This window comes from Nothoprocta perdicaria, unplaced genomic scaffold, assembly GCF_003342845.1.
Source record: "Nothoprocta perdicaria isolate Ctin4 unplaced genomic scaffold, notPer1 scaffold_8, whole genome shotgun sequence".
Classification (NCBI taxonomy): Eukaryota; Metazoa; Chordata; class Aves; order Tinamiformes; family Tinamidae; genus Nothoprocta; species Nothoprocta perdicaria.
In genome coordinates, this window is record NW_020456087.1 from 4,831,895 (window position 1) to 4,854,782 (window position 22,888).

At 38.6% G+C, this 22,888-nt stretch overlaps 1 protein-coding gene across 1 annotated transcript in view; it reads right to left on the bottom strand.

The window, feature by feature from the left end:
- PRKD1 (protein kinase D1) overlaps nucleotides 1-22,606 on the bottom strand; it is a 117,098-nt gene extending 94,492 nt beyond the window's left edge. The window contains exon 1 of the mRNA XM_026051828.1: nucleotides 22,412-22,606. Coding sequence (XP_025907613.1) covers nucleotides 22,412-22,606 — 195 coding nt within the window. The remainder of the gene's footprint in view (nucleotides 1-22,411) is intronic.
- Between the last annotated feature and the right edge of the window lie 282 nt (nucleotides 22,607-22,888).

Consider the following 22,888-nt stretch of genomic DNA (forward strand, 5'->3'; position numbering starts at 1 on the left):
TTAATTCTGTCAAATTACCAGCAAGGAGTCAAAGGGAGATTAAGCAGGTGGTTGTTGTCTGTGCTCAATAAGAATGTACAGGGATTTGCTTGGTGCAGGCAAGTGAGGGGTCCCCAAGCTCTCCTTATGGCTGCTGCATATAACCTAAACTTGGAAACCTGGAACAGCCCAAGATATAAAGGAAGGTTGTGATTGGAGCTGCAACATGAACTACATGGCAGAAAGCTTTTCACAGCCCTGCAGATTACACTCTAGCAGGAAGTGGCAAAGACTTCGTCAAAGAGATAAAAGTCACAGAAATTTCCTCCCTTTTTCACCTTTTTTGCACCCAAAACAAATCTGCTTGTTTACTGCATGGTGCTCAGCTCATTCAAAATACAGCATTTAGTGCAGCTGCACTTCTACAAACTTCTGCTTCCTACACTTCTACAATCCATGTCTCATGCCTTGAGGTTGACTTCATAGAAAATAATATTGAAATATTAGGGAAAAGTTATTTGACTTGCCTCACAAAGGAATTTAGCAACAGCTGTAGGGATGAATACTACTCCTAAGAGGACATCCAACTGTTATTTCTTCYTTTTTTTGCAAAATAATTAAAAACTTTTTTATGCTGAGTTCAACCTGAGATTCGTTTTGATTTAGTCCTGGGATGTTCTCTACTCTGTTCCTTCCAGCAGCATTTTTGCTCCCCTTCTGTTCAGAGGACAAGAAATAGGCAATGTCTCCCTTACCAGCCCAACAAATAGTACAGGCCCACTGCTTTTGATCTGCTAGTTGGACCACATCAAGGTGGTTTTGGGTGAGCTGTATAAACACCTCTTTCCTGCTCTACTACTGCAAGTACATAAGGGCACAGTATTTAAGTGATTCCAGACACAGATATTGTACATAAAACCAGAAGGTGCAAGTTTTGTGGGCCCACCCTGATTGTGGTTTCTCCTCTTGTCAAGGTCAATCTCAGTTTGTACATTCTACAAAACTTCTTATCCTTAGGTTAAAAATATTTTTCCCTAGAAGCAATGGGTTACCGACACCTTTTCAGACCCTAAGCTTTACTTTGGAGTCAGTAAATTCCACTACATCTTTGTTCCCTTGGTTTCTCTGGGAAAACCCTGATCACTTATCAGCTGCTGGGGAAAGGAGAGGTTTGATTAGTGGAGAACCCAACCTCTCTGAAAATTAGTTTCTGCCGCTGGTCAGCCCTTGCAGCTATGTTAGCACATCCAGTGACTAGCAAAAATTGGCTCTCAGGTTGCTTGTGCCTCTTCAAACTGATTGCCTAAGTATTTTCTACGGCTYTGAAAGGACTGCTGGAGTTCCCTGGAAAGACTCCTAAGGGCAGGAGAAGTAAAAACATCAGGTTCCCCAGGAAACAGATTCCTTTTGTGGCTCCACAATCTGAAGTGCCCTCCAGTCCTGGCTGGCATTCAGAGAGCTATGCAAGAAGCATGCATGTGCAAACAAAACATACAGCTGCTGGAAAAACAAATATAGAAGAGCCAAATGTTGGAAGTGCATGGCATACTAAAAAGTTTGCAGGCTGCTCCTCGAGTCTTGGAGATATTTTATAGTTGCTTAAGCGTTTAAAGAATACAGTGAGTTCCTCATCCTAGGAGAAGTGAGGAAAAGCCATTCCAACTAATAAGAGCATTGTGTGTTAACTAAATAAGTTTTAGAAGTTAACTTATTTAGAAGCAGCAAAAAGTTTTTTTCTCAAAATAATTCTATCCTTAAGACCTGCAGTCAAGCCCTAGAAAGTTGTACAATTTCAATCTCTAACCAAAACAGAAGTGCAGCATTTTCTAATTCAGCCTACACTGAATTTGTTACCTCTGGAAGAAGGGAACAAAGTTTAAAAACACAACACACTTTTTCAGAGAACTGAATTAAAATGATGTGTAGGATTTTCTTGCACATTTATAAGTATACTATTTCTGAGTTTCATTATATTTCATACATTTCATAAAACTTAATATTAGGCTTGTCTATATTTTATGTCCTCTTAAGAAACAGTTGAAAATAAAGGTATGATTGATACTTCTCGTCTGTTTTCACAGTCTGGATTCCCTTACATCTCTTGACCTAAATTGATGAAATATGTCGAATATTTAATTTTGTTTCAGATATTTTTCAGAAGCCAGTTCTTCATAAAGTCTACAGTGTCAGGAAACCAATATGCCCCAAATTCTACATCTAAACTAGAACTGTATATCTCTAGTTAAAAAAACAACATAAAAAGAAAAAAGAAAAGGCCCTTGATCACAGTTGTAAAAAGAAATATTCCCAAAATACAAATATATTATGCTTTTCTTGTCTAACTCTCTACTTTTTCGTGTAAGGTCCCTGTTTCAAATGTATTGGTCATTGCTTACTCAACTGACTGATTTTTGCTTTCACGATGGCTTTCATTTCACTATTACTCCAAGAAAGTCTCAGCAAATTGTAATTCTTTTTTAATTGGAGAGGAAAAAAAAAAAGGGTGCAATCAGAAATGATTAGAACCATATTTCAGATTCCCTCCACTTTTCACGAGACAAAGAAAGACCAAATTAGGTTTACTGTATGATGAGCAAAAGCACAGCCCTTCAGCTGCAGCTCTGTTTCACAGGCATTCATGCATGCTAATATCACAAAAATAAAATGCTAGATTTGAAGACAACTCCAGAGTATCTGACTTTTGAACAAAAGACTTTACAGTAAATAACATGAAAGTGGTTTTAATTTTATATTCCATCTAAATGAACAAGCCTTACTCAACATCAAAAGTTTAGTAAAAAAAAATAGCTAAAAAGCTTGGCTCCACTTCTCTGAAACTTGTTTGATAGGAAAAGTGAGATCACTTAGGACCACAGAAATTTAGCAACGTTAGGACACAGAGGTCAAGCTGTCCAAGTAGGTTTTGTTTCACAACCATCTTCTCATTTAAACAGTTCCTACAGGAATCATTATTGATGGGCTGAAATCTCTACGGCAGCTTCTTTATGCGCTTCAGAACTGATAGGTTACCAAAATTGATTTATGATGTCTGGACAAAGGATTATCTCCTGAACCATGGATATAAGGGTTTCAAGTATTGAAAATATACACTAATAAAAAGTTCATATAATGTTCTTCAGATTTCTTCGTTATACTGCTGATTTTCTTAAATCTTTTAGACTCTTTTCCTGGTCAATAAAGGTAGAAATACGATCATTGCAACAAATTATGCAGTTTAAAATTTTTCTTCAGAAAAGGATCAGTTAAACCACAGTGAAAGTTTGTAACATGAAATTTGTAACATATACTCAGTATTAAAAATAATGTATGATAAACTACTCATTTACTTGTGCCTTGGAGCAAGCTAAACAAGGAAAGTATACAATAATTTAAAAATCTTTAGGTAAGAAAAGCGGAAAATAGGAGTAAACTTAAATTTGAAATGTGTCRTGCTACCCATCTCTACAAGCATTTTTAAGTTTATTATATGAACAGATCAATTTAAAGATATATTTGAATGCTTTATCATGACTATACCCAAGATGTCTTCAGATTAGAGAATAACTTTTAGTGATCCATTTTAAAAATTCTTTAGAGAATGAACTAAGGAACTGTAAGGAAACTTCCAGCAAAATAAAACAATATAGACATTTCCCAGTCTTATAATTTTTGCATACTATTCATTTACATGTTGAATATTTTTCTCCTCTCTGGATGAAGTGATTGCATGCAGATCACCCTTTTATTTCCCCAGAAACAGCCTGATTAATTTTTAAAGCACCATTTTGTCATTAGTTATGTATTTGACAGAAGCAAAGACAGCTGAAGCACATTAATGTAGCTTCAGCAGCAGTAGATGGAAGATAAACAGAGTCTGAAACTCCAGGACATAACCAAGTCTGCACACCAGCTGTACTCCAGGAAGCGGAAAAGTGAAAATAAATGCAGGTAAAGTGCTAGAAAGAGGTTTACCTTTTTTTCCCCTCCTCCCCCCAACCTTTATTTTAAGGGGGGGAAAAAAAAATCCTTGTCAGAAGAAGAAAACAAATACCCAGAAAAACAAATAAGCCYTTTCAAATAATGTGCTCCTTCCTTCAGCTTCTATCTGTAACTACTCTTTGTAGCATTATTGGCTCACTTACCTGACTGTGCTAAAGACTGGTACAAAATGAAAGACAGAAAGCAAAAGTGCCATACTTTTTGTAAACAAAAATTCCACGATGTCTGATTTTTTTTCTTTTTTTTTTTTTTGCCACAAAGATATACTTCCATAAATACATTTATGACTATTCATGACTTTTTCGTCTTGTATTTTACAGACATTAGTTGACCATTAACTAAAGATATGGACAACAGTTGCCAATATGCCATTCCATTTTAGTAACACAGTTAGTTAAAGAGGTCTCCAAAGAGCATTCGTCTTTTTTTCCCCATGCAATTGCTGCCTACGACTTTGCTGGTCTGCATGCACCACATCTCATTTGAGCTTGAAAGTCCTGGATGTAGGCTTTTAAAGAGCATTTATACTAATTTAGACTGATAAGAAAGGGGAAAAAAATTAAAAAACATAAGACTAGAGCTCAGACTGTTGCCTGCAATATTCACACAAAGGCAAAAGACCAAAGAAGGATCATCAGTTGAGCTGCAGAACTTGAAGCACTCTCTGATTTTTCAGGAAATGGACACCTTCTTTTCTACAGATATGACTTAATTCTAAGAAATGACACAACTTTAGCGATAGAACAGAAGTTTTCCCTTAACATTGATATACCTCAACATATGTGTAGAKATTACTTAGGTTTTTTTGTTTMTTTGTTTTCAAGTAAGTGAGATTTAGTGGGTTTTCTGCCTTTATTTCTTTTCCTTTTCTGTCAGATAGTTAATAAATCACGAAGTCATGAAAAAAATGATTACCATAAGACAAGACAAACTAAAACAACACAGCTTTTTCAAATACATTTGTTGTCAGTATAGTATGGTTATATATTATGGATGCACCTCTAACAAATCAAGAAGCTAAATCCAGAACTCTGTAGATGGATTTTTTTTTGTAAAGACTCTATTGGTAATTAACAATATGTTATTGCCCTTTTTCTTCTGTTTGCCCTTTTTCTGGGTATGCAAGTATCTGAAAAGGCTACGTACAAAATTAAAATAGTTTTTGCAAGCATAATAAATAAAATCATCCTTCTGATGGAAAGCAGTACATTAATGAGATAACCACAGAAGTTTTCACAAGTCTAAGTGAGGAATCCAAAGCTATAGTTCCATTAAACAAATAACAAAACAGGCAAAAGAGCACAGTAGGAGTACTAAGAAACTGAACTGGTCAAATTGYATGTTTTTGATCCACCTCAAATGCTAGAAGAAAACATTCAGAGCATGGAAAGTAGGCATGCTTAAGAAGGCTGAGTATAAAGCAATGCTTTTAAGCATATAAGGTCAGACAAAACAAGACAAAAGAGATTGCATTAGCAAAAAGTATCAGTAAGTAATAACAGCAATAACCTGCATAATCTGCATATTGTTATATTTAGAGAAATACAAGAAAAGAGTCGACAGGCAACTCTGTGAAGAGATCAGTGATATCAAAAAAAACAAACTTCCCAATGCTATTCTACATGAAACTTCATTAAAACAAAAAAATCACCAGCAAAGATGACTGAAAAAGAAGAAATCAGAGAATACTCATGCAAAGTAGCCTGTCTCAAAAGAGGCTGACCCTGAAGAATTTCACCTGGCATATTTAAAAGCAATTCAAAGCAATTTTAATACCCTCAGCAATTGCCTTTGAAAACTCATTGATGAAGACTGTAAATGGAGAATGGGAATGAAACCAAGCCTATCACATGGAAGAATCAGACTAAAAGAGAGGAGTAAAGGAGCTGCACACTGCTCGGCTAAGCCTACATCCTAAAAATACTGATTCTTAGTTATTAGATAACTTGCATGAACCTGGAAAACAGCAAGGTGTTAGGCAGCAAACAAGATACACGTCAGGAACAAATTACTGCAAGCCTAATCTAGATTATTTATATCATAGGATGGCCTGAGCTGTAGAACTCAGCTGAGTTCAGAATGGCATGGTGAAGCAGCATATTCCCAGTATTTTAATTCTGAATGATCTTCTAATATTGTGTTGATATGACATTTCTTATAAGCAAATATGAAAAATCACAATTAGCCAAAATGGTCATAAAACGGGCACAGAAGTGACTGACTAGCCAAGAGTACATGGCCCTGTGAGAAAGCAAGGCAAACATGCTGAAGGAGGCTGAGAAGAGCAGGTCCCACAAGGTAAGCTCTGGCCCAGGTCTTTACACTGCTTTCATTCACCATCTGGAAGATATCTTGGGGAAAAACTTACCAAGTTTATAGCAAGCAGAGATATGAAGTACTGACAGCAAGTGCGTGGAGAGACAAGGTTAGAATTCAAATCACCTTGAAAAAAACAAAGTACCATGAAAAGCAGATGAAGTTTTACAGTTTAACTGGAGACGTGTAGAGATACACACAATGGAGATATGAGGACACAGGATAGGAAAAACAAGCTTGCACTAAAAACAGTTAAGTAKCATTTCCTCAGAAAAAGAGTTGGGAATTACATGCTGAATATGAATGAACAAATAAGCTTTGAAAAGATCAAGAATAACGGTAGGAAAACTGATACTGCTTCACCAGGAACCACTTCCTGACACCTCACACCACCACCTCTATATAAATGACTGAAGAAATAGATGCAGGCTCATGTCTGCAGGGCAACTACTATGTTCTCCAAGCATCATATTCACATAGGCCTGTTTAACAAGGCTCTTAATCCCATACCCAATGGCAGACTGACAAAACAAGTTGTAGTTGAGAGTTTTATATGGAAACTGGTATTTTYAGAAGTCTACGATGTATCCCTTACTAGCTTAGTGTATTACAAAACTCAGTTCATTCAGTATTGCCATTTTCTTTATACTGCTGGTTGGGGAATCCTTCACAGGAGGTAGCCGTGGCCACTGATTCTGTAAAAGATGTTGGTTATTCAGCATAGGAGCCAACTTCTTTTTCTTTTTGGTCTTGAACATCTGTTTGCATCTGTTTGCTTCACATTTTTGATGTCAGGAAAAGCCTCTACTTTCTTTGTAGAAACTTGTGAGCATAAAGTTTTGCTTCCACAACAAAATTTTTTATTATATTTACAGATTCTAAAACATCTAAGACTTTCTCATTGAAGATTTTCTGTTAAAGTATAAGATACTGCTTCAAATTTGTAAAAAAGAAAAAAAACACAATTTTTTCACTTTTAAGTTACCTAAAGAATGAGTTTGCAAAAGACTTTATGTTGAAAATACTATGAATTAACACAAGAAAAATTATTTAAAATTCATTTGAGTGTTTTTATGCTGACAATTCGCATATTAAAGTTTGGAATGCATTTATTTTAGTTATATTACAACAACTTAATACATGCCATCACATTCGCCCTATTCTTCCTATTTTCAATTTTTGCTATTTGTCCGTCTCTAGAGAGTTCTCAACACAGGTCCAGACATCTTTACAAAATTCCTATAGAGATCTTTGCACAGCTCATATAAAGTTGCATTTCTTATCCTCATTTGAAGACTTACAGATTTTATCTGCAGACAACACAATAATAATAATARAAAGAAAACATTACCTAGCCATTCATTTGTTCTAACAACATGAAAGACACAGGAAAATTTCATTTTGATCATAACTCTTAATATTTCAAAATCAAAACCAAATAAGTGCCTTTCCTTTTGCATGATGTGTTTCATGTTCAGAGTTGGATTTTTTTTCATGATCAAAGCCGATTCATATTCTATTCAATATTAAAGAATGTTCACTTCCATATAGCACTGTGAATTTCTCCTTTTTATCTCTCACCCTAAAAGACCATTTGTATTTAACGGTTGCTATGGTGGAAATCAGCATACACCAGGAATCCAAAACAAAACTATATTCATGTGGAAACTCATGCTTTGAAATGAACAGATATTTCTGTGAGTTCATGTCTATTATACCATTAACTAAACTATTTTCTTCCCACAAACAAGTTTCTCTGTGAATACCCAGGTTTTAATAACTATTTCGTTGAGGTTTATTTAATACAGAACCCCAAATGAAAAAAAGTCTTTGTTTATACTATCAATAGTTTTTAAGTCTATATCTGATAAGACACTTTTCTTGGCATCTAGTTATATTTATCTCAAAAAAGAAACTCTAACAAACTGATGGGGCAGATATTCATTTGGCAAGTGTCTTCAACTAGCAATCACAAAAGCCAGCATTCTATATACAAAAATACATCTAAAAACAACTCTCCCTTCTTAAAAAAAAAAATTGTATTATTAAAAACACAAACTAAGCAACAAGTTGGAACCACTAACCACAACTAAATCTAGTTACAGCTATCCAATTAGTCTAAATCTGACTGCTGTTTGTGATGCAAATGTAAATATATTTGTAAAAATAAAATTTCATGCAAGGACCTTCAACTTAAAGAGGGAGGGGAAAAAATCGTGAAGACAGAAATATGGTTKTGCCTAATTTTTCTTTATCAAAAAAATCCCTAGCATGAATATGAAAATGATTTCCTTAGTTCTAAAAAATAGAAACTCCACTGAATCTTCTATACTATTATGGATGTTATAGACAGTGCTCAAAAGGTCAACTGTCTGTGGCAAAAGATTTTAGTGGAATTTCRTTTTTCATGTTCAGTGACACATCCCAAATTCATTTTCACTCTCGCAAAGACCRCACTCATTTTACATTGAGTTACACTGGGGTAGCCTGTTGGCTCACAGATGTTGGCTCACACACACTGCAGAGTAGGTGTTCTCCCTCCAAGATACACAAGGGACCTCCTACAATACAGCCTCCAAGAAGCCTCCTAGAAGGCCTCCAAGAGCACGAAGTCAGGATGCAGCCCTACCACTCACCTGCCGCTGAAGCTGAAGAGTCCAAGCCTAACACAGGAAATAGTTTTGAATATAACTTACAATGCACAAATAACATCAGTTCCAAGCTAAACACTTTGAAAGTATTCCCGAATATTTTCCATGTGCACATAACTAAAATGTTAGAAAGGGAACAACTGAGAGAGCGTGGTTAGTCTGCATAGAGCAATATTCAGCAGTGTTAATTGAAGAGAATAGCAGGAAGTTTTTGATCATTTCTTATAGCAATTTGACAAGATGTCRTTGCACATCTTGAATTATGTCATATTTTTGCCTCAATTGAAATGCTTCAGTGGGTATTGGTAATTGTAATTTGAATTGACTGTTCTGAAATGTCACATATTAACTGCCTATAGGGTATTTAGGAGACCAAACTTCTCCAGTTTTCATGTTTATTACCAATGCAAGGGTCACACAGTAGGTAAAACTATTCCAGCCAATACTTCAGGCAGTGCTTCTGTCTTTAGCAGGATTCCAAACAAAAATATATGTACACAGATAGCTCTGATGGTATTTTTTCATTAGCTGCCCTGTATTTATTGCCCAGCATTCCCAATACATCTCAGTTATGACAACCTGCAGTATTTACTTTCCAGAAAAACATTTACTTGTAGTTTTCCTTCTTCTCTTCATTGTTGTGTGACTTTTAAAAAGCAAACAAGTTGCCACAATGTTTTGACATAAAATTGGAAGAACAGAAACGGACATTTTGTTATGAACATCCTTCTGCTTGACAACAATTTCTATAAAATACGGGGAGCTTCCACTTGCAGTGTAACAGCCCTAAGTCTGTTCATTACCTAAACTCCCCTTTTCCAAGTGCTAAGAGATAATTATTTCCACAATGTAAATGCACAGAGCACCCTAGCTTCAAGATTAGTGTTTGGAAGAAATTAGCAAACCACGTAGCTACTCTTTTACAAATCCATTTAAAAACATATCTTTATGGAGCAAAAGAGATGATGAAGAAAAAAAAAATGACGGTTTTCTTTGTTTATTTCTTGTTCTGTGAAAAGTCATATTTAGATACACATAGTAGCTTCCTTCAAATTTGCTATTGTGCATCTCAAGAACAATRATACTTGGAGGATTTGATTTTGCTGTTTAGTAGGGGTGTTTTGGAGCACAAAATGTGTTCTGTCTAAAGAACTACATATTGGAAGAGCACAAAGAGATACCAACACCTCAGGCTGCCACGAGAAGGTACAAGAACAGTGACCTTGCTCATGTAAGAACAACTGGATGAGTTCAGCCACCAGGCTTCTGCTTGGAAGTGTCCTAGGCCACACTCTGAGAAGTCAAAGGTTGACACAGGAAACAGAATAAATATCAAATTTAACAAAGTTCACTAGTAGTTTAGCCATATTCAGGAATTGACATGTAACTGGGGAAGCTCCTTAAATGCTGTCTTCTAAGGCAAATCAGAAGATGAAGGAGAATATAAACATGCACAATGACTCACATCCACTTAACCAAGTAATAATGAAGCTCATCTTCCAATCATTCTTCCAATGCCTTTTTCTCACAATTGGGAGAACTCACAACTCCTTGTGTCACTGAACCAAACAACTTCTGGGCTTCAATACTGTCTTCAGTAAAATATTTCCTGTGATATGCTTCAAAACAGAACATTTCACAGAACAAAGAACAAAAAGGAAAAGGGGCAGAGGTCACCTATGTTTCCAGTTATCCAGACCCTTCTGTATTTCTCAACACAAAAGTTTCCATGACATTTGACTGTGACGAGAGCTATTTCTTGYTTCTTTAAAAACTGAAGATTATAAAATTTCCAATACACAAACAGCTGAATAAAACTCTAAAAGTTCTCCTTGAAATTAGAAACCGATATGAAGAATGAGAAAGCAGTCTATACAAAGAAAATGTAACAGATGAAACTATGTAAAAAGTAAGACTTGATTATGTGCTAAAACATCTATTTCAGACTTAAAAAAACCCACTGAGATGCAAAAYTGTATATCCACATTTGAACATGTCCACAAGAAAAAGGCACTCAAAAGTGTCCAGTAACACTGTACCTACACTTTCCATACCTAACACTGCAAAGGCAATGCATATAAAATGCCTCATTAGTATAAGAAATAATTTTTCATTTTCTTGAAAGGGATAAGACAAATATATTTTATTGATGCACACTTTCCACTGACATTTTAGTTACAATTTTTTATTTTAWCAAAATAAGATTAAGAAAGCAGGCCCCTCAATCCCCCATCTGTCTGTGGATATTACTAACGAAAAAACAAACACCATACTGGTAMAAATGACAACTTCTTTTTACAAGAAAAAATAATAATAGATACGGACCCAGCTGTAAAATTAGCATAGAAAATAACAATATTTGAACCATTTCCTTAATACAGTTAAAATATTGCACATGCAGAGAAAACAAAAGTTTTCTTATAAACCTACATTTCCATAAACATCTAATTTGTTACACTGCTCCAGAAAGAGAACAGCAGCGTGGATTTTTCTAAAGTGTCAGGTATTTTCAACTTGCTGCAGAGCTGGCTGATCATCTAATCCATAAAGGACTGCATACAAACACTGGAATGAAATAATAGAATCTATGATTAAGTGTGGTAGGTCTTAATCTTTTCAAATTCYAATTATCATGAAGTTTGGTGTCGTCTTTTAAAAACTCCTGTCCTATTGCATCTGTACTCACGCAAACATTCATTTCTAATTCAAATACATTGGGAAAACAAGCGAGCAACAATCAAGCCACAGCAGTGATAGATCTTTTTTGCACTCATTCAGCAGACAGAAATCAAGCTTTGACTTGCCCTTTGGGGAGCATGTCTGGTTACATAATGATTTTGGTTGTTTTCAGAAGCTTTCTCTCTTTCCTACTGCTAAATACAGAAAACAAATGCTGCCATTATTATTCAAGTACTATTTTCTTAAAAAGAAAAAATGCTCCCTAAATTAAAGGAAAACAATGCATAATATTCTCTCATTAGCAACAGTCAAGACATATCCAGTATTTTAGGGAAACTCCTGACCATCTCTCTTCTTTCAAATCTTCTCTGGAGGCACCTTGTTTTATTGGTTAGTCTTTAAAAATTCATCTGTATGGTTCTTTTMTCTAGGTTATACAGTCAAAAAAAAAGTGAATTTTGCCAGACCAACAAAACTACCAAAAATTGATTTTCTTTTTGCAATAGCTGAAAGCATTTCCTTCTGGGTAAATCAATATTTTAAACAAAACTATATGATCACAGGAAGAAACAACATATAGCCTATACAGTCCTTTGCTRACCAATGGTGTTTATATCCTTAAATTTAAGCCACAGCAAAGTTATATGTAATCTTCAGATGCATAACCTGGTAAGATATGTTGAACACTTGCTAACTGAACTTTAGTTCCCACTCTGTTTGCGTAGTTTGCTCAGCAGCTGTCTTCAATCAGTCCAGGATATTAACTTTAGGTGTCTAAAATTWGGTAGCACGAATATGTGGTAAGAGCCTGTTAAGAAGCACAGGAAAAGTGAGCTTATGTGGAGAGGGGAAAAACAAAACCCACAATAACACAACAAAGCTCCTCTTTAAAGTACTCAGCAACCTTAGCATTGCCTTCACCTTGCCCTTGTCTCTAAACCCTACTAGGTGGGGCCTAAATAATKCATCTTTTTCCTGTGGAACATCTAACACACACATGTCCTCTCTGTCAGGACGGATAAATCAAGCATGTCCCCATCAGTTCCCTTCTCAAGAACAATACTCTCTTCCTTCCCTGAAAGGGCACACATTATTCCACTTACACCCATCTGCTRCAAAGATCCTTTTACTATTTCATCTCATCATCGCTCCTTTTCATCTCTGCATACGCTGACCCTTAACCATCCCACCAGGCCCCTCCTGTAACTGCTACTATCATATTTCTTCCAATCCATTAACATTTGAAACCTTCATTTCATATCAAAAGCGCTGTAGGCTTTTACTAAACAAAGTTTTCCATGAAAAAAATTCGTACTATTTTTATCATGACTACGTAGGGCCTAAAATGACCTTCTCATAGCATCTTCTTCAAACATACAGCTGATAAAGTGTTGTTTAATGTTGATATAGCATCTTATGTGCTCCAAAATGTGCTATATTAGCCAGCTGCCCAATAACTGCAAACTGTTGAAGGCCAGGACTTCCTCCCTGTGTACAACTGGGCATTTACTAAAGTCCTAGCATGCTGCTTAGTATGGGTGTTAATACAACAAACGTATGCCCTTAAGTAKAGAGATTCAAAAGCACTTTTAGAATATGGTTTTCCAGGTTGTTTCCTATCTTGCCTTTTGTAAGAATGTCCCACTACCAGACAAAATTTCTCTCCCTGCTCTGTTTCCCTCTTCAAATACACCAAGTGATTTTTATCACGTTGCCYAATATAACACTTCCTTAATAGCAACTGTCTTAAAGATACCTATCAATCCTTCTTGTCTAATACAAGTATGAATGAAATGTGCTTCTGGTCTTCATATATCCCACGCAGAGTCAAAAAGGAGACCATAGTTACAACACAAGCATAAATAAATCCCATAGATTGATTAATTCCCTATATAGGCTGGGTCAATTCCTGAACAAATTTTAATGCATTTTCTGCAGGGATGCTCCTACTTCACTTTGAACATTAGTTTAGAAATGGATGAACKGCACCTACTCAAAATCACAGAAATGTTGGAACCTCTAGAGACTATCTAGGTCGACTTCTCATGTTGTTAGCCCTGGTTCAGAGGTGGCTTTATTTACTCAAGTCCAATATAACTGATAAAGGTTCCACAATCTCTTTCTCAACACCGAGGACAGGACATTACTCTCCTGGAAAACTTTTTCCTAATGTCCAGTCTGAACCTCCCAAGTTGTTTGTTCCTTGTTTTACCATCTGCCACAGCAAAGAAGAGTTTAACTACATCTCCTTTGTAGCTCCCCTTAAAATTCTGAGCTCACATCTAGAAGTTATAACAGTCAAATACGTGTGGACAGAGATCAAGGCACCATCAGAATGCAGCTCACACCCGCTCCCTCCCCAAATTTGTGGCGACAACCAGGCTAGCAGACATACTGAAAACATAGGCTGTTAACATCTTCTTTGACTATGATGACATAGRCAGATCTAGCATAGCTAATCCCACTGTCCACAAGACACACAAACTACTTATTAGATTATTTCAAATTTGATTTTTTTTTGTATTCCAATTTTTTTGTGCAAGACTTCCAGTTCTCTGGGAAAAAGCAGAGAACTGTGCAGTTTTAGAACTAGACAGACTTCTATCTATATTATACATATTTTGCTGTATCCTTTCTTTTTAYGGATAGATATAACAAACATACCAGAACAAATCTGTAAGTTCGCACACACTGCAAATATCTGAAAGGCTTTGTTTTATATTTTCCGTGTAGGAATTTCCCATTTTCCTATTTGACGGGGGCGGGGGGGAGCAATATGAAGCCCTCAGACCGGTAGGATCAGCCCTTACAGCAGCRAGCAGCGTGAGCTGCACACCCAGCATCATCATATAATGTAAACAGACAGTGAACCAGTAACACAAGCCTTCATGCAGATACAGAGCATGACTAAACTTTAGAGCAAAAGGTGAGTGTTATTACAACTAGATAAAGCATTACGACTGACAGCAGKGGCAACAACAACCCATATTGGCCCTCTTAGCAGTGGGCTTTATGTCCTTCACCCCACAGACACTCATCACATAGATCAAAACTCAGTTTAAAAAGTTTAAAAATCACATAAACATCCCTTGGAGGCACAAAGACTTAAGGGGCTCTCAGGAGTTTGAATACAGACTCCAGGCTTGTATCCATGAACAATAGGATACAGGTTTATGGAAACAGAAAGACTGAGCCCATGGTATGCATTTACCTGGTAAGATCCAAATTCATTAATAATTTCCATTTGTATCTAAAAATTTCTTAGTTAATAAGAAAAAGGCAAAAGTATGACCTTTAAAGCCAYCAGTTTTAAGGATAAGTATCTCTTGGGCAAACTGTCTTACTGTCAGAACAGTGCTCCTAGAAACAGCTGTCTTGTCAAGATGCTAACAAAACAATCTTCTAATTCACAAATATATATATATACACACACATAAATTTCTCGACATCAACTTATTTTATTATAAAAATAGAATAAGCTTTCAGACCGCACAGGGCATGTTCAGATATGCCTCTTTTGAAGAGTACAGGATGGATGCAAAGCAAGGCCACAGTTGCTAWCTATGAGCATCTTCTATTCCTATACCCTGTACTTAAAAAGAGGTTGGAAAGGACATTTTATGCCAGCCACTTATAACAGTCTCTAAATGCATCTTTCCTTCTGCGGGAAAGCATCCCAGACCCAGGTCAGATAAAGTATTTCTACGTTTGCGACACTTTGGGTTTCTTACTTTTATTTTTATATATAGACACACACATACATACATATATATAAGTCAAAATAACCACCTATGTTCCAGCTATAATATCATTACTCTGTTTCTAGGCTTATATAAAGTGCAGGACAGGCATACACAGCAGACCATGGCTATTAAGCTCCAAGAGACACTATCCCAATACCAATATGCATTTTACATAGTACAAGAAGTAAAAGCCGAACCCCAACCAAGTTTTCCTCAGCTGAAGAGGAGAATTGCAAGGAACAAGGAGAAGGAAGCCACAAATACATGGAGGAAAGGAAGGTAAGAAGCAGTGGTATCTACTAAAACCTCTGTCTAACTTCACGCCATATGTATTCATCATTCCAAAACATCCATACTAGTACCATTGGATTGCAGTGTGATGCACTGGATTACATCCCTAACTTCAAAAAAAGTTTCTGTAGCAAATAAAACTCRAAGAGAATTCGAAAACAGAAGTCTGCATTATGAAGTAGCTCAATTCAAGCATGTGTTTCAGGTCTTAAAAGACAGACAGATATCAAGTTATTTTATCCTAAACACAGAGYTTTTAAAAAGTGTCATCAAATCTGACATCACCACTTTAGTTCATTAGATGGATAAAAATATTTAAGAAAAAGAAATCRAAAAGTTAAGGGGAATTTAGCAGTACCAGAAATCTTGTGGCAGGAAGTAAATTGAAAGCCTATGAGAGAAATCTCTAGTGGCTTGCAAAACTCTGGAAATTGAAAGGGGCTCCAGAAGGCTGAGGAATGTAAACAAAGGGGGCAGCCGGGCAGAGCGCGCGGAGGCTCCCGCGGGGCCCTCCAGCCGCTTCCCCCCAAGGCTCCCGGGCACCCCACGAGAAGCTCCTCTCCTGAAATACTAAGCACTGGTAAGCAGAAGAGGTAGGGAGAGCAGAATCATTGCCSAAGAAGGAACAAAAAGACATCTCTGAAGAGAGAAGTTTGTTTTATTCTTATATAATAAACTTTAAAAAAGAGAAGAAAAAAGAGTTAATGAGACAATAACAAAAATCAGGTGTCTTTTCTAACATTCTCTACAAATAACCCTGCGTAAGAGACACTGGAGTTTGACACTGAAAGCAAAGCAAACATTTTACATGAACACGTCCTAGAGCACATTTGATGTCTATCCCAAAAGAGACAATTTGATTTAATGTGAAGAATGCACAGTAGCTCCAGGAGAAGATTTGAAGTAGACGTCCTCCTTCAAGCAGCAAGGGCCAAACATAATTCCAAAACTTGGGGAGACCGCAACGTGCACATACAGCAAGAGTATGTATATTTTACATGTAATTTTTCATGTCATTTAGCCACATCTTAAGAAATGTCAACAGATATACACTTATTCTTGTCTGATGTACCATCATTAAGCATCATTAAAAAAAAAAGGGCATTTAGCAAACTTTTAAAATGAAAATAATTTTGTGTGCAAGACAACAACACAAACAACAACAATAAAAAAGGTCACAATAGACAGTCTATAAATTATACAAAGGTATGTTAATAGTATACAGAGGTCTGCTTGTTTCCTTGCAATAACCCGAGTATAACACACCTTAACCATACAGCCAGGTTCCTCCATACACAGAAGGGTTTTTTTCTGGATAAAAAGAACAAACAGTTTTGCCTGTTCGTATGGATCTTCTAGAAATCATCGAAACAGAGACGGTATATATACCACACGAATATTGGACCCTCCTGGCCGTACCGGGCTCGTTACCCAGCCCAYGCACAGACGACCCGCTGCGTGCGAGCAGGAACCCGCCGTGTGCAGGATGCACCAGGCTCCCGGCGCCTTCGCGCGGCCCCCCGTGCCTCCCAGGTGCCTCCTGCACCCGATCCCCGGCAGGGCACATTCCCGAGCACATCCCAGTCCCATGCTCACACAGGTTTTTCCATCTGGAAAGCATGGCAGCTTTATAAATGTTGGCCATTCTCTGGCAATATAGTTTGTGCGAGGAGAGGGGCTTCATTGACCTGCAGTGTTTTTAAATCATTATGGCAATTACAGGTGTTCCCAGGGAAGCAGCGATGGGACTAGTGCAAGAGCAACACAAGACTCCTTTGTAATTCCTTTCAAGTTGAAAATGTCAACTGCTTTGGTTACAGTGGGTCATCTAATCAAAGCTCCATTTTATTTCTTATTCTGTTGAGAATTCATTTGATAGCCTTTAATCTCTGGAAGAGATTTCTCAAATGCTCTAGACAAAGACATTGCACTAGATTAGTTTTCTTCATCTGAATCACTGATATGATAGACAATAAGCTCACTTTCTCTGAAGAATCCCACAGTTTCTTCAAGAAAACTGACGCCACTTCATCCAAGTCAAGCTTTTCTAGTGTTTTCTCACAGCCTCTAAAATAATTCTGTTTAATCTACAAACTAATGTTACATACACTGACTTACAGATTCCAGAGCAGCGCGTGTAAAGTCAATAAAACATTAAATGGTAATAACCAGAAGTCTCACTTGAGTCTTTAAGTGAGATTACCAAAAACAAACATACAAAAAACCTCTCAATTTGAAATATATTTACATAACTAGTGAATACCCCACATTCCTGAAAGGAAATTTAACAGCTTTGTATTTTCAAAACACACAAAGCTGGRGTACTTAGAGAAAGATTCATTTCAGGAAAAGAAATTGAACATTTTGCTGCCAGTGTACTCCAGTTTGTAAATCAACGAATGCAGCTCTTGAAGATGAACAGCACACCTGTATTGGCTTTTTCAGAATATACGAAGGAGGCAACTATTGCCAAATATGTAGTGAATAAGAAACTTCTATGCCCATGTGTTAAGTTGAAGGCAAGAGTTTCACTCAGGAGGAGTCAAAAAGATCTGACGATTTCTTTTTGTATTCTGAGGGACACAAAATCTTTCTTTCTAGCAAGTTATTTTCCCCATCCCCCAAAGAAAGGATTGCATTACCACCAATCTATTGTTTATTTTGGGATTAAAAAAAATATATATATATCTCTTCCAATAAACAAACTCCATATGTTATCTGTGGTTGTCTAACCCTGAGGGAAAAACAAAAGAAAAAAATAAAAATGAAAATAAAAATGGAAAAAATAAACGCTTAAGTATATTTTCATCCCAAACCCTAGGAAAGCTCCTTTCTCCATTGAGATCGCAGGTGSAGAGATTCTAGCCTCAGAAAACAGAAAAAAGCTCTTATTTCTTCATTTCCTGCTTTACTTATTTAARAATGAGTTAGTTTTCTTTTATGGAAGACAGCCAGGAACACATGCAGGTGAACATACCTGCTCCTGAGCATGTTTAGTTCAGTTCTTGGAGGGGAGATTAGGTACTGGGATACTTTAAAGCCCTTTGGTTAGACCTGTGACAATTCTCACCAAACACCAAAACCTAGATCAACCCGGGCACAGTTTTCCAGGTGTAGTACGCCACTTAATTCAGCTTTAGTCCTTTGCCATTCTTGAAAGGCCCAACTTTATTTCTTACTATTGCAATATTTTTGAATGTGAAATTCCAGTACTAGCCCAACTGGGAAYCATCTAACCACACTATTTTTAGAGGGCAACCTGATGTATGCTTAAGTAGGAAGATAAGTCAGCAAGGATCAAATGTTGCTTCATCTATTTTTGTTTAAAAACGCAGTTTGTGACTACAGTCCGACTGCTGGTAACTTCTCTGCCTTCCAATGCTGAAGGCCTAGGCAATGTCTGACCTTAAGCGAGGGCTGTTCTACAAAATCCACGTTCTCATGTCAAATAACTTCATGATGAATTTGAGAGCTCAGTTTTCAAAACTTGACAGCGTCAGTAGAGTTCCCCAGCACATCACATGCGAGATGCTAACTCTGACAAGCAGTTTCAAGAAAACAGAAAATGTAAACAACTTTTTTGTCTTTGGATTAAAACTGCCCAAAATATAAAATTCAAARAAGTCTTGGTAATCTGAGCCTTATAGTTACCAACACACGGTTTATTACTTAATGTGCTTTGCATTTTACTTTCACCCTAGAAAAGTGGATGCATTGTGTGCAGTTTTCTCATAAAGGGCAATAATTCCAACTATTTATCTTCAGAAAACAAAGACTGCATTTTATGATACTCTCCCACTCCTCTTGTGAAGGAGTAAGCGTCTGCAGCTTGCACACTGACACRTTTTGCAGCGGATGCTCGTTTCTTGTTACCTACCTCATAATCTAAATGCTAAAATTCCATTTCAGCTGAAGAACAAATTACCCTCCATGAGCAAGCCCAAGTGTTCCTGTTGCTGCTTAAAACAAAGACAAACCAAACTCAAGAAAAACAAATTCAGGCGACCTCAGAGCTGTTCTTAACAGTCTCTAAAGTATTTTAATTTATGCCCAACACTGACATATTCCATTTCATCTCCAGACTTCCTAAGAAAATTTCCACAGAGCTATCTCAGGGTGATATTCCCAAAAGAACACCTTTGTTTGACAATGGAGAAAGACACACTCTTTGCTCATTCTATTTTTCATGTAACATAAGTTAAATATGCTAAAATGTAATATACTAATATTATTACTGTAACTAGGCTCTCTTCCAAAATTAAAAAAACAGACTTTATACTTTAGATTCTATAAAGTCTATTAATATAAATATATGTAAATATTTTATATTATAGCTAGAATTAGCTTTTACATAAGTGCACACATATTACATAGACCTCAATACGTATTACCTCTATACAAATARGAACTAGTAGCATCCTGCCCAGGCCCATATGTGCTTTAGTCTCTGCTTTGTAAAAGGTTAGTTCATATTTTGCGCAGCACTAAGTTAAGTTGCTTTATAAATCTGTGCAAAATAAGGGCCATAAATATCATTCACCCAGGCATATATATTCAGGTGTACCCACATTACCATCAATTACCTCTMTAAACAGATCATCTGAAAATGATACTGAAAATAAGTCAGCACAATCCTAAAAATAAGCGTTTAAGCAGTTCTCTTTCTCACCACTTTAATAGTACCATGGTAAAGACACAGGTGATACTAACAGTTTAACTGAATTGCTAAAGAAAATAGCAAAAAGACACCTTGTCTTTACTACTTACATGATTCAGACCAAAGAGTGATTTGGGGATAAAACTGTTACCTATAAGGTAATACGGGTACTCACCATTATCACAATCTTAAAAAAAAAAAAAAAAAAAAACAAAAAAAAAAAAACCCACACACAGCATTATTGTATAGAATCCTCATTAGCGGAGTTGGAAAAAACAGTGTTTCTCATAACATCAAGACTACTCAGTATTTTTAATCCTATTCCCTTTTCCTGAAATGATTTATTCATACTACATAAAAAGAGTTCTCTCATAATAATTCTAGACATCCATGTGATTTTTATAAAAAGATCTCTGCCAATACATAGGGTACATGCAAACAAACTTACTATGTGCAGTGAAATGATGCACAACAGTGAAATTATACACAYGCACACACAGATTTAAGTTTACAACAAGATTTCTGAGGAATAACAACATAAAAATTAACCYATATATAGGCCGTGATCGGGGAAAATAAACCTATCTTTCAATTTTCCCTTTCCTTGAACCACTTTCCTCTCAAAGGCCTTGGGAAAAGCAGTAATTTGGGCTCCGACAGCCTGTGACTAGAAGAGAGCTCCTCATTCAAGCACACTGGGTGGGAAAGCACCTACATGATGAACTGCCTTTCAAAAGAAGGCAGAGTCACTAAACTGCAACAAATTAAGTTGCTCACATGTTTTAGGCCAGTTTTAACTCGGGCAGTTAAGCCTGAGTCTTGGAGGACAGGGCAACACTTTTACTTCTCTTTAGACAATGATACATTGTTAGGAAATTAGGAAATTGCTAGGAAATAGGAAAAACTAGATTGGGGCATACTATAAACCCATGAGATGTATATGCTACCTAAGCACAAAAATATAAACAATGAACTCAACAGTCTTGCATATTTACATTATTGCTAGGATAACTTCTAAATGGTTATATAAATAAGCTTATATATAACCATTATAAACCATACATATAAACAACTTATTACCARTATTTAACCTGTATGGGTTCAACACGTTTTAGCCTAGCTTTGAAAGCAAATTCAGTAGTGTTAACCAGAGGGCATGTTAACTCCGTGAACTTAACTTCGCGAGGCCAGTAACCCTTTCTTAAACTAAGAAAACTACAGAATTTAAAATAAAGATGTATATCTCGCACCATTTTGAAAGCACAGTATTAGCTGCAAGAAAGCAAAGTTCTCTACAGGCCGCCCTACAGCAAAACTACCAAGCAGGAAATCACCTTTCCTCCGCGCAAACAAGCGGTTACGCGTTTCCCCGCCAGTCCTAAGCGCCCTGCGCACCTGGCAGCGCTTCTTTTCGGCCCCGAAGGCCCCGGGGATCCTTTCACGCGGCTCCCCGCCCAGCGTGCGCGCTGCGGCGACCTTGCCCGGGCAGCCCGGCGGCAGCGCGCAGGGCAGCGCGCAGGGCAGCGCGGGCGGCTGCGGAGCGCGCGGCCCCCGGCCCCCGCCTCCCGCGGGCAGCCAGGGCCCCGCCGCCCGCGCCGGGGCGCTCCGCGGGGCCCCGTGCTGCCCGCCGAGGACAGGGAAAGGGCGCGGAGCGCCGGGCCGGGCGCCCTTCCTCGGCGGTGTTTGTTAGGCTGCCTTTTATTTATTTATTTTTCCTCTCTCTCGCTCTGCTCTCTCGTAGTGGAAACTTTCCCGGCAGCGGCTGGGACGACGCACAAAGTGCCCCGGGGCGCCGCGCTGCCCTCGCAGCTGACAGGGTTCACCCCACCACCACCTCCCGAAGCAGCGGGCAGAGGGAGCGGGCCGGCGCTGTTTTCAACAGCGGCTCTCTGCCCACGGAGCTAGCTGCGCCCCTGGCCAGCGAAACAAAGCGCGAGTTCCGCCGGCAGCATCCCGGGAGCGGGCGGCGGGGAGCGCAGGGAAAGGGGAGGGCGGCCGAGGCCAGCGCGGAGTTGCGGCCGGTCCCCCGAGCCCGGGAAAGTTCAGAGGAGGCGGCGGGGCYGGCGGGCCTCGGCACGGGGGGGTTTCTCTCCTACCTTCTGGTCGACAATGGAACAAGCCATTTCCCGGACGTGGGCGAGGCTCAGGTCCCCCGAGGAGTCCTGCAGCAGCAGCACCGGCTCCCGGCTCAGCCCGATCTGGAGGTGGAAGGAGATGCCGCTGCCGGGAGCGGCCCCCGCCGCCGGCGGCGGCAGCGGGCTGGGCGGCCGGAGCAGCGGAGTGGTGCTCATGGGGAGCCTCCCGCCGGGGCCGCCTCGGAGCGAGCGGGGCGCGGGCAGCGCGCGCACGAGGCGGCGGCGGCGGCACCGGGCGAGCTGCCCGCGAAGTTTCAGGGAAGTCCCGCCGAGCTGCTCCCGGCGAAAATGGCGAGGGGGGGGCGGAGGAGCGCGCAGGATGCAGACAGGAAAAGGCGGCGAGAGGCGCGCGGCGAGGGGGGAGCCCGGCCCAGCGCCGCCGAGCTGGTGCCGCCGCTGCGGCGGCTGGCGCTGTGCGCGGGGGCGGGACGGGCCGCG